Source organism: Hemitrygon akajei, chromosome 7 (assembly GCF_048418815.1).
Source record: "Hemitrygon akajei chromosome 7, sHemAka1.3, whole genome shotgun sequence".
NCBI lineage: Eukaryota > Metazoa > Chordata > Chondrichthyes > Myliobatiformes > Dasyatidae > Hemitrygon > Hemitrygon akajei.
In genome coordinates, this window is record NC_133130.1 from 57,198,106 (window position 1) to 57,211,509 (window position 13,404).

Below are 13,404 nucleotides of genomic sequence, written 5' to 3' on the forward strand. Positions count from 1 at the left end.
TTTGTCATCCTATTGCCTCCAGTATTGGAAAATCAGAAGCAGAAACAGAATAAAGTTTAATATTACTGGCATATATTGTGAAATTTATTAACTTTATAGCAGCAGAACAACAAAATACATGCTAAATAAATATTATAGAGAAATAGAATATTAAGTATATGTCTATTAAATAATTAAAACATGCAGTGCAAAAAAACAAATAAAATAGTAGTGAGGTAGTGTTCATGGGTTCAATGTCCATTCAGAAATCAGATGGCAGAGGAGAAGAAGCTGTTCCTGAATTGCTGAGTGTGTGCCTTCAGGCTACTGTACTTCCTTCCTAATGGTAACAATGAGAAGAGGGCATGTCTTGAGTGGTGGGGTTCCTTAATGATGGATACCACCTTCCTTAGGCACTACTCCTTCAAGATGTCATAGATACTACAGAGGCTAGTACCCATAATGGAGCTGATTAAGTCTACAAGTTTCTGCAACTTTATTTGACCTTGTGCAGTAACAACCCTTCTCCATATCAGACAGTGATTGTAGCCAGTCAGAAAATACAGGGAATGGGATAAAATGTCACTTGTTAATGTTATACTTACAACCCCCAAAAAAATTCATGCCAAAGGATCAAAATTCATCCCCAAGAGCAGGTCCTTCAGACTGGCAGGTCCGTGTACCCACCCAGGCACAGAACATGAAACATATGAACAGGACCTGTTGTGTTGAACTAATTGAGCAATAACACCTTTGTTGCTTGCCTGTGCAAGTTCCATACCCCTCTATTCTCTGCATAGCCATGTGTCTGTCTAAGAGCCTCTTAAATGCCTATCATACCTGATCTCTACCACCACCCCTGACACCATACTCCAAGCACCTACCACTCTCTCTGTAAAAAGCAAACTTGCCCCACGTATCTCATTTGAATTTCAGCACCCACATCTTACATGTATACCCACTAGTATTAGACAATTTGACCCTAGGGAAAAAATACCGGCTATCCACTTTGTCTACGCTTCTCATAATTTTTAAACATTGTGTAGGCCTCTCCTCAATGTCCACTGCTCCAGAGAACACAATCCAAGTTTGCCCAAAGTCTCTGTATAGCAGCATCCTGGTAAACATATTCTGAACCCTCTCCATAGCCTCTACATCCTTCCTATAATGGGGTGACCAGAAATTAATGCAATATTTCAGATGTGGTCTCACCAGAGTTTTATAAAATTGCAATGTGACTTTGACTCTTGACAACACACACAATGCAGAAGGAACTCAGCAGGCCAGGTGGCATCGATGGAAAAGAGTACAGTCAACGTTTCAGGCCGAGAACCTTCACCCGAAACATCGACTGTACACTTTTCCATAGATGATACCTCGCCTGCTGACTTCCTCCAGCAATTTGTGTGTGTTGCTTGGATTTCCAAAATCTGCAGATTTTCTCTTGTTTATGACTCTTGAACTCAATTCATAAGACCCTAAGACATAGGAGTAACATTAGGCAATCTGACCTAATGCAAACTGTTGCAAGAAACATAAGGTTGTTTTAGTAGGTAGTTTTAACTTTCCATATATTGACTGGGACTCCCATACCGTAAGAGGACCAGATGGGATAGAGTTTATCAAATGTGTTCAGGTAAGTTTCCTTAATAGACGTAGAAGTCCCAACAAGAGAGGGTGTGATAATTGATCTGCTATTAGGGAGTGAGACAGGCAGGTGGTAGAGGGTTGTGTAGGGAAACACTTTGCATTTAGTAATCACAATGCCATTAGTTTCAAAGTAAATATGCAGAAAGATAGGTCTGATTCATGGGTTGAGATTCTAAATTGGAGATTGGCCAATTTTGATGGTATCAGAAAGGATCTGGCAAGTGTGGACTGGGACAAGCTGTTTTCTGCCAAAGGTGTATTTGGTAAGTGGGAGGCCTTCAAAAGTGACATTTTGAGAATACACATCTTATATGTGCCTATCAGAATAAAAGGTTACAGGTGTAGAAGATGACAGGTTTTCAAGAGATACCAAGGCCTTGGTTCAGGAAAAAAAGGAGGTGCATAGCTGGTCTAAGCAGATAGGAACTGATAGGGTGCTTATGGAGTATAAGAAATGCAGCAGTGCATGAAGGCTAAAAAAAAAGCATGAGGTTGTCCTAGGAGACAAGGTGAAGGAGAATCCTAAGGGATCCTACAGAGAAGTTAAGAGAAAAAGGATTGCAAAGACAAAATTGGTTCTCTGGATGGTAATCCATGTGTGGAGTTAAAAGAGATGGGGGAGACCTTAAATAAAATTTCTGCATCTCTATTTACTCAGGAGACAGACACAGAGTCTATAGAAGTGAGGCAAAGCAGTACCAATTTCATGGACCCTATACAGATTATAGAGAAGGATGTGTCTGCTGTCCTCAGGCAAATCAGGGTGAATAAATCCTCAGGTCCTGAAAAGGCGTTTCCTCGGGCCCTGTGGGAGGCAAATGCAGAAATTGCCAGGCCCTAGCAGTGATATTTAATTCATCCTTAGGGACAGGTGTGGTACCAGAGATTGGAGGATAGCTACTGTTGTTCCTCTGTCAAGAAAAGCTCTAAAAATAAACCAGGAAATTATAGGCCTGTGAGCCTGACATCTGTAGTGGGAAAGTTATTGGAAGGTATTCTGAGGGACCAGATATATAAGCATTTGGATAGACATGGACTGACTAAGGATAGTCAGTATGGCTTTTAAGGATATTAAGTCCTGTCCAACCAATCTTATAGACCTTTTTGAAGAAGTTAGGAGGAAAGTTTGTGAAGGCAAGGCAATAGATGTTGTCTACATGGACCTTAGTAAAATATCTGACAAGGCCCCACTTGGGAGGTTGATCAAAAATGTTCAGTCGCTTGGCATTCAAGATGAGATGGTAAATTGGATTAGACATTAATTTGTGGGAAAAGCCAGGAAGTGGTTGTAGATGGTTACCTCTCTGATTGGAGGTCTTTGACTAGTGGAGTGCCGCAAGGAGTTTTGGTCACTTACCTACAGGAAAGACGTAAAGCACTTTGAAGGAGTACAGAGAACATTTACAAGGATGTTGCCGGGTATGGAGGACCTGAGTTATAAGGAAATACTGAATACGTTTGGACTTGATTCCTTGGAATATAGAAGATTAAGAGGAGATTTGATAGCAGTACATAAAATGATGAGGGGTGTGGCTAGGATAAATGCAAGCAGGCTTTCTCCTCTGTGGTTGGGTGGGGCCACCACTAGAGGCCATGGTTTAAGGGTGAAAGGTGAAAAGTTTAAGGGGAATATGAGGGGAAACCTCTTCATGCAGAGGTTTCATGATAATGTTGAATGAGCTGCCAACATTAGTGGTGCATTTAAGCTCAATTTCAATGTTTAAAAGAAGTTTGGACAGGAACATGGATAGTAGGGGTATGGTGGGCTATGGTTCTGAGGCAAGTTGATGAGAGTATGCAGCTTAAGTGATTTGGCACATACTAGGTGAGCCAAAGGATCTGTTTCTGTACTGTATTTTTCTGTAACTCTATAGCCATCGAGTCTGGTCCACCGTTCAGTCACGGCTGATTTATTATCCCTCTCAATCTCATTCTCCTACTTACTTCCTGTAACCTTTGATGTCTTAGTAATCTAGAATCTATCAATGTCCACTTTAAACATATTTAATTCCTCAACCAATAAAGTCAACCATTCCATATCCCTCTTTATCACCTTGTGAACTTGTGTGGCCATTTTCAGGAAGCTATAAACTTGGACCCCAAGATCTTTCTATAGATCAATGCATTTAAGTATTCTATTATTAGTTGTATACTTTCCCTTTCCATTTTATCACCCAAACTGAAACCCCTCACATTGCTTGGATTAAACACAAACTACAATTTCTCTGTTCAAATCTGCAACTGATCTACATCCTGCTGTACAAATCCCATTTATTCACACTTGATCCATAATCTTCTTAGACCTGGTGATTAAGTGTTCATCTAGATATAGCTTAAATGGTGAAAATGATTTGCTTTAAATCCCTTCTAATCCTCTTACCCTTTACCCAAAAATCCGTGTCCTCTCTTTTTAGACACCTTTGTCATAGGGGAAAGATTCCTATTATTTCTGTTATCTAAACTCTTCATATATTTTTCCCTCTTACTATATACACCTTCAACTTCCACCTCTGCAAAACAAAAAAGCAAACCTAGTCTGTTCAGTCTCCTCTCATAACTGAAAGAATATATTCCAGGCAACATCCCAGTGAATCTCCTCTGCACCCTCTCCAGTGCAATAACATCATTCCTACAGCCTGGTAGCCAGAACTATACACGTTATCCAAGCTCAGGCCTAAAAAGTATTTTATCAAATTTTACCAGAACCTCCTTGTTCTTATATTTTACATGCTAAATAATGATGACCGGTATCTCATAAACATATTGACCACTCTATCTAGCTGTGCTGCCACCTTCAGGGATCCTTGGGTCTCACTGTGTCCCTCTGTTCCTCATTTTTGCCTCGGACATTTCCTATCTAAATTGCTTCACCTCACACTTATCAGTATTAAATTCTCTGCCTGTTTTAGCAAGTGATCAATATCATCAATTTTCATGTCATTTGGAAATTTCCCAACATAAATTATTAATGTTCTGTAAACAAACAGAAGGTGCCCTACACTGATGCCATTACTGCACCATTGGTCTAGTTTTCAATCAGTAAAGCAAACCTTCACTATTAACATCTGCCTCCTATTACCATGCCAATTTTAGCCACAATTTGTCCTGGATGCCATGGGTTTTAATTTTCTGGACCAGTCTCCCATGTGTACTTATCAAAGTACTAGCTGAAGTCCAACTACACTGTCCTGAATAACGTTGTCCTCAGTTTAGGATCTCCTCCTAACAAAACACCTCGCGATAGACTGGTGTCCTTTCCGGGGGAGTCTCGCACTCTCAGTCGCTTCACACCACGGAAACCGGTATAAGCACCAGCCTGATGAACCTATAAGGCTTGGGACAGACCTTAACTTTTAACCTAACAAAACAATGCTTAAAACAATGATTAATCTCAGTATTTCCAAGTTCATATCACCTAGCCCTTAGAATTTTTCTAATAACTTCCCTTGCACTGATACTAGATTCATGGGCCTGGCTTATCCCTCCTGTTCCAGCAGAATCAAGATTTACTCTTTAAAGCAAATTAGTTCCCATTAACTGAGGGAGGGCATCCAATAGTATGATAGCAAATTAAATCTAAGCTTTAAGAGAGGGATTTTGAGGCAGGCGAACATGGATTGAATTGTAACAAAGATGGTTTTAAATTTAAGAATATAATCTGAAGATCAACCTAGTGTCAAATTTTGCAATTAATAAGCTCAGTAGAAATAAGTGACTTGATGGTTGACACAGACTCAGTGGGCTGAAGGGCCTGTTTTAGCACCATTTCTCTCTCTCTGACTCCAATATATCTGGTTTAGTTTCTACAGTTAAGGGAAAATGGAGTCAGTAGCAGAGAATGGAGATTGTAGAGGAGGTAAAGCCAATCAGCTTTGATCTACTAAAATTGTAATGGTCACACAGTCTAATTTAAGACACATTTTTCATTTGCTTTAGTTGCATATCAGGAAATAAAGTCAACATTTTATGCAAACCTGCAGACAAAGGTGGTGCCCTAGTAGTCTGGCAGATGGACCTCTACCTCACTGAGGCTAAACAGCAGCTTTCTGACACCTCCTCTTACTACTGTCTCCCCCACCATCACTGCCCTTATCAAATCCGGAGACAAAAAAGTCATAATTCCCACACCCTGCACTGCTTGGTTTTACCTCTCCCTCAAGATCCACAAGCCTGACTGTCCTGGTAGACCCATAATTTCGGCCTGCTCCTGCCCCACCGAACTTGTATCTGCCTACCTGGACTCCATTTTGTCACCCATAGTTCAGTCCCTCCCCAGCTACATCCGGGATACATCCCATGCCCTCCACCTCTTCAATAACTTCTAGTTCCCCAGTCCCGACCACTTCATTTTCACCATGGATATACAATTCTTATACACTTCCATTCCCCATCAAGAAGGCCTCAAAGCCCGCCGCTACTTTCTTGACAATAGACTTCACCAGTCCCCCTCCCCCACCACCGCCACACTCCTCCGGTTGGCAAAACTGGTACTCACACAATAACTTTTCTTTTGGCTCTTCCCACTTTCTTCAGACCAACGGTGCAGCTATGGAAACTCGCATGGGCCCCAGCTATGCCTGCCTCTTTATTGGTTATGTGGAACAGTCTATGCTTCAAACCTATACTGGTACTGCTCCCCAACTTTTCCTTCACTACATTGACGACTACATTGGTGCTGCTTCCTGCACCTATGCTGAGCTCGTCAATTTCATCGACTTTGCCTCTAAGTTCCAACCAGTCCTCAAGTTCACTTGGTCCATCTTGGACATCTCTCTTCCCCTTTCTCGATCTCTCGGTCTCCGTCTCTGGAGACAGACTGTCCACTGACATCTTCTATAAACCCACTGACTCTCATAACTACTCGACTATACCTCTTTCCACCCTACCACATGCTAAAATGCTATTCCCTATTCCCAGTTCCTCTATCTCCGCCACATCTGCTCCCAGGATGAGGCTTTCCCTTCCAGGACATCTCAAATGTCCTCTTTCTTTAAGGATCGTTGTTTCCCTTCTGCCATCATCAATGATGCCCTCACCCGCATCTCCTCCATTTCCTGCACTTCGGCCCTCACCCCATCCTCCCGTCACCACAACAGAGACAGAGTTCCCCTTGTCCTCACTTACCACCCCACCAGCCTCCGGATGCAGCACAATATCCTCCGCAACTTCTGCCACCTTCAACAGGACCCCACCAGTAAGCACATCTTTCCCTCTCTACCCCTCTCCACTTTCCGCAGGGATCATTCCCTCTGCGACTCCCTGGTCCACACATCCCTCTCCCACCAGGCTCTTAACCCTGCAAGCATAAGTGCTACACTTGTCCCTACACGTCCTCTCTTATCACCATTCAGGGCCCCAAACAGTTCTTCTAGGTGAGGCAACACTTCACTTGTGAGTCTGTTGGGGTCATCTATTGCATCCGGTGCTCCCGGTGTGGCCTCCTCGATCCATGGTGATCCATGGTGAGACCCGTGAGACAATTCGATCCATGGTGAGACCCAAAGCAGATTGGGGGACCGCTTCATTGAGCACCTCCACTCCGTCCGTCACAATAGACAGGATCTTCCGGTTGCCACCCACTTCAACTCTGCTTCACATTCCCATTTGGATATGTCCATACATGGCCTCCTCTACTGCCATGATGAGGCCAAACTGAGGTTGGAGGAGCAACACCTCATACACCGTCTGGGTAGCCTCCAGCCCCTGGGCATGAACACTGAATTCTCCAACTTCCGGTAATTCCCTCCTCCTCCCTTCCCCCATCCCAGTTTCAATCTGCCTCTTCCTCCAGCTGTCTATCACCTCCCTCATGATTCCACTTCCTTCTACTACCCATAGTGCTTTCCCCTTACATTCCTTCTTCGCCTTTCCTGCCTATCTCCTCCCTGCTTCCCCCTCCCACCCCTTGATCTTTCCCCTTACTGGTTTTTCACCTGGCACCTACCAGCATTCTCATTCCCACCCTCCCTCCACCTACTTTATAGGGCCCTTGCCCCCTCTTTCTTCAGTCCTGATGAAGGGTCTTGACCTGAAATGTTTACTGTTCGTTTCCACGGATGCTGCCCGACCTGCTGAGTTTCTCTAGCGAGTTGTGCGCATTGCTTTGACAGCATCTGTAGAGTATTTTGTGTCAACATTTAATGCACCTCTCTAATTTTGCTTAACATTGTAACTGTCAACCCAGCCATTCTAGCTCTGGAAATTCCTTCATAAACCATACAACCTTTCCTCTTCTACATTATCACTATCTTGTTGTTGGAACATTTGGACATTTGTCTTCTTCTTTATCATTTGGTGTCACAATTTGTTTGATAATGTTAAGCATTTTGCAATGTTTAATAATGTTCAGTGTACTGTATAAGTACGAGATGTCAATATTGAGATGGTGAGGTAAGGAACTGCAACTATGCAGATTAAACATTTGATTCCCTGCTTCTTGCCCACTTCTTGTGGACATAAGAGATGCTGATATCAGAGAAGGGAATAAAAAAAGATTCTTCAAACCAGTTTTGCGAAGAATCTAAGGTCAGCCTACATCTTACTTTTCATTCAATAGTCAAGAAATGCTTAAATGTTAAATAAAAACTATCTCATATTTTTCTTCGATGACAATGGATATGACACTTGCATCTCCTTCATTGTTATATACTATGTTCATATGGAGCTTGCAACACCATACTCTTTGGCAGTTTATCAGAATACAACTATAGTTCCATCCTCTGGTTCTTTTTGTTAATACCCTTGCAATTTTTTTCTCTATTTTGGACAACCTGTACAAGTGAAAAGCTTTTCTTTGCGGTCAAATCCAACTTTTATGTGTAAAACATCAGTTTACATCTATGCCAGTTTTGACATGGTAGATTTCACCTGTACCTATAAATTGGATAGGGTAATTGAATAATGCAGTGACTTGTTTGAAGGAAACCAGTGCATCTGAGCAACTAATGCAGATTGACTCTGAAGAATAAAATCAACACCTCCTCCAAGAGAATCTGAAATCTCCTGAAGGAAATGACAAAAGTTTACCTTTGAGATCGAGATTTCTGGCTCCAACTGTATTTTGAGTGATGAGTTTGGAGTTGATTTTCACAGTGTGCAAGTTGTTTGTGTCCCTTGAAATCAGCACATTGTGCCACTTATTGTCATTCAGTGGTTTGTCAGAGTTGCCCTTAATAAGGGAAGGACCAGTTCCTAAATCAAATACATAGTGTAAGTATCTGTGGGGGAGGAAAAAAACAATAACAAGTTAGTGCTCAATTCACTCATTTCAGTATTGTGACTCAGTTTAAATATTCTTTCAAATTCAAACTAAAATCAGTATTCTCCTAATTAATACAATTATCAAGATTCTACACACAGAACAATGTTGCTATATACACCATAAACAGGGACAATTTGTAACAGTTTTAAACTGTGTTGTATTTTAATTTTATGACAAAAAGTTCATGCATAATTTCCCAAAATACTTCATAGCAAACTTGAAAGGAAACTGAGATATTGCGTATCCATTTGAAATTCAAAAACTGCAATCATACCCTTTAACAAGTTCAATTACAATGAAATCATTGCCATCTCCGCTATTGAAGAGTATCAGGCCATCTGCTGATGTCGTCTTGAACTGGAAGAACAGGTGCATGGAGGTGTAAGCCTGCAAAGTGGACAGTGCAACGTAGCTGGATTTTGTCTTGAAGGTCACAGGATCAGCGATGATACTTTTTAAACCAAATCTAGCATTGAGTTCACAGTAGTCAATATCACCATTTTTGCACAGGTCAATATAAGGCATTCCATTAAACATGAGGCTCTGTAAATGGCCGATGAAATTTGAAGGGACATTTGACATGTATCTCCTTTCAGTCACTATGCCTGTTTCAATATTGTGGAACTCCAGTCGAGTGTGATCTCCTGTCATTTGATCTAAATTAAAAACAATAATATATAAAGTATAAAGTAAAATAAATGTCTTTGTAATACGCACATGAAATATATGTTGAACATTCTCTGTTTAAATTCTATTATCTTCACATCACTCTACCCATTTGTCTCTCTCTTAATTGTATTCTATTTGCTTTCATAGATCTTTTCCTCTCAATAGGCATGTCAGTTGGATGCTGACATAGAAATACTAGTTTTACCTTAACAAAATGGAAGATAAGGACTCCTTTCAGTGTTCCTACCCAACATATTTCTTCTCATGCAAGCTTTGACAGTATCCAGTAGGTGGCTGTATGCATACACATTTGTTGCAGAACATGAAGAAAACATTTCTAATATTGTTCTTCAGCATTTGAAAAAAATACACCTTATTTTTTACCATTATGTAAAACATGGGTGTATTTGATCTTTTGTTAGTGTCAAGTGTTTATTATAATATTCCTTTTACTGTGGGGAACAATAGATTCAATAAGATTTGTATTTTTCTCCTTCTTTCCAGAACACATTTTATTCGACTGAAAATCTCTCAATCCAGTTGACTGAACAAAGAGTAAAATATGACTGGCTGCAATTGAAAAGAGACAAACTCTTATAGAATACATTTTCATTAATCAGCAATTTCTCTTTTGAATTTCAATCTGACAGAAATGGTACAGATTTGTGCAACTGTATACATAACAAATCAAACTGGAAATGTTTGAATTATTTCATTTATTATTTCAATGACTTGATATCAGTCTAAAATTAAAACAGATTCTCACAGATATAAGCATTTAATTTGCTTTATGTTTAATATATATTTCTTGTTAATGTTAAAAGAAATGCCTGTGTTGTTTTAATGAGGTACTGTCCAATCATATAATGTTAGCTTGCCTTGTTACTTAGCATTTAATTTTAAATCAGGACCTAAACTTTGTAAGATTTGTTCTTCAAAACTAAAATTTACACTAACTGATCTCACAATTGTTCACATATGTTTCAATGGAAATGAGAATGACATGGCAGGATACAAGAGTCCTTGGCGAAAAGTAAAATTCAGCTGATCTGTACAGAACAAATAAGACATTCAGTAACTCAGAACTGACAGCAAAGATTATTAATCAGACTTTCTTTCATTGAATGGTATTTCAGACTCTGAAAAGCACTTTATATTCCATATCTGTGAATGCCTCCAAAGTTTAGCATCAAGTGCAATTGCTTGATACCAATGCAATTTGAGCAGTATGAAAATCTGATGGAAGGGTAGATCTACATCACATATACATGTAGCTTATTAATCTTTTTTGAATGAAATTACAGGGGGGCTGCATTTAAGAGGAGGAAGTTCATTCATTATGTGTCATGTCATACGATGTCAGTGATCGTGGTCTTTCTATGACTATGATTGCTCTTGGCAAATTTTTTTACAGAAATTCATTTATTATTGTTTTCGTATGGGCAGTGTCTTTACAAGAGGGGTGACCCCAACCATTATCAATCCTTTTCAGAGATTGTCTGCCTGCCTGGCATCAGTGGTTGCATAACCAGGACGTGAAATGAAGCAGTGGCTCATACAACCTGCTCCCATTACTTCCTGATGGGTTGGGCTAAGAAGGTCCTACACCTTACCCAAGGGTGATCTGCAGGCTCAACGAGGGAAGGAACATCTTATATCTCCTTTGGTTGAGAGGTATCTCCACACCAGCACCCAAGGAGGAAGAGATGACAAATAAAAGACACAAAATCGATCTTTGGAGTTCTCACTGTAAGGAGGGTAAGGTATAGCCTAACAGGAATGATGGTTTCTAATTAAATATAGGTTTCACTTAAGCTTATACAAAGGCACCATGTATGAACTCAGCTTCTGCAAGTCAGAAGATCAGCCACAGAATTCCAATTTAAATTCCAGCTGCCAAAATTAAAAGATTGTCATCATTCAGATCTTGCTGTGGGATGGAAGTAAGTCAAACATTTAGCTGACAGATTTTAAGAAAATCGTTGAGAAAACCATCTGCCTGTGCCAGCTTCTTCTTTCTTTTTGTTTGCGAATGGCAGCACAGATGTATGAAAAGTATTGGAGGTCAGAGAGGTCAAATGCCAGCAGCCATTCCCCCCACTCCACCTGTAATTTTGCTCCTGCTGATTGTTGAGCTGAGGAGCCAGATACACTTCATATCCAAATCTCTGTTTTACACTTGGCATACAATGCATAGTTGGCATGAGTGTTGTTTGTTTGAATGTACCATCAACTTTATTCTACTCCTCAGTTAAAAAAAATGGACAACAGTCACAAAACCACGGTGACAGGCATTATTAAGTGTTAATTAGATTACAAATGTAGCTGCAGATTTACTGATGCCGAAGTTGCTTCCAAAATATTGGTGACTTTCATGCAAACGTCACCTCAAATGTGTCAATTATCCAGTAACACAACACATGATAAGGTGAGGGCCATGAGCTGCAGAGCAATGTTCTACTATTAGCCTCAAACTGGTGACACCAGGGAAACTGGAGAAACATCAGATTTAGGATGAAAATAAGGGGCTCTTCAGATATGTGGGTTATGTTTTTAATGATATTTAGTTTCTCTAACTTTGAAGATTTTGAACAGGACCAAGTGAAATAAGACTACCCCAGTCCCAAAGGAAATAAATAGTTCTGAAATGACTTTGTTTATCCAAATTTGAAATTGTTACTTTGTTATTTTTCTTTTATGTCTTACTTTTCTTCTTAATCCACATTTCTCTCTCTATTTTTATATATTCTCCTCCTCCTGCAACTGACCTAACAAGAATTCATTCTTCATTCCTCTGCATTCCAAATCCCAGCCCAACATTTGTTCTGCTCATCTGTTCCAGAGTTTGCTGAAAGTTCTGCAACAGCCTGCATTCTCAAATAAACAGATTAATAACTGTCCTAATTTGACCCAGGAATGAGCTTCATATGAATTGCGCTGGAACTAGTGCCTTGATGAATGACATAAATTGTGTTGTAAGCTAAACAGGGATGGGAAGAGCTCCAAGAACAGAATGTCTAATAGATCAAGAGGGAGAGAGAGAACAGGCTTGTGCAGGCAAGCTGATAAGCAAAGTATCACATGCCAGGGCATGAAATTTAAAGAAAATTACGCGGCTCAAAGAAAATCCAGAGTTCGTAAAAAAGTTAAAATATCAAGTAATACTCAATAACAACACACATAAAACACTGGAGGAACTCAGCAGGTCAGGCAGCATCTGTGGAAAGGAATGAACAGTCGATGCTTTGGGCCAGGACTTTCATCGGGACTGGAAAGGAAAGGGGCAGAAGCCAGAATAAAAAGGTGGGAAAGGAGAAAAAGTACCCCCCAGGAGGTGATAGGTGAAGTCAGGTGATTAGGAGAGGGGGGATAAGGTGAAGCAACAGCTCACCTGCGAATCTGTTAGGGTTGTTTACTATACCGGGTGCTCTCGATGCGGCCTTCTCTACATTGCAGGCACCTGACGTAGAATGGGGTACCCCTTTATCAAGCACCTTCACTCCATCCTCAAAAAAGCAGGATTTCCTTGTGGTCACTCATATTCTGACATGTCAGTCCATGGCCTCCTCTACTACCACGATGAGGCCACTCTCAGTTTGGAGGAGCAACACCTCAAATTCCATCTGGGTTGCCTTCAGTCTGATGGCATGAACATCAATTTCTCTAACCTCTCCCCCTTCCCTCTTCTGGCTCCCCTCTTATCTCTTCAATTCTCCTCACCTGCCTATCATCTCCACCTGGTGCCACTCCTCCTTTCCTTCCTCTCATGGTCCACTCTCTAATTTTTTTTTCAGCCTTTCCCACCTATCGCCTCCCAGCTTCTCACTTCAATCCCACCCCTTCAC

The 13,404-nt window shown here is 40.7% G+C and overlaps 1 protein-coding gene across 22 annotated transcripts in view; it reads right to left on the bottom strand.

The window, feature by feature from the left end:
* Positions 1-13,404, bottom strand: part of LOC140730474 (neurexin-1) — a 1,634,325-nt gene that overhangs the window by 672,019 nt on the left and 948,902 nt on the right. For all 22 annotated transcript variants that reach the window (XM_073050928.1, XM_073050924.1, XM_073050929.1 and 19 more), the window contains 2 exons: positions 9,165-9,546; positions 8,656-8,846 (listed from right to left, as the gene is read on the bottom strand). In XM_073050928.1, coding sequence (XP_072907029.1) covers positions 8,656-8,846; positions 9,165-9,546 — 573 coding nt within the window. The remainder of the gene's footprint in view (positions 1-8,655; positions 8,847-9,164; positions 9,547-13,404) is intronic.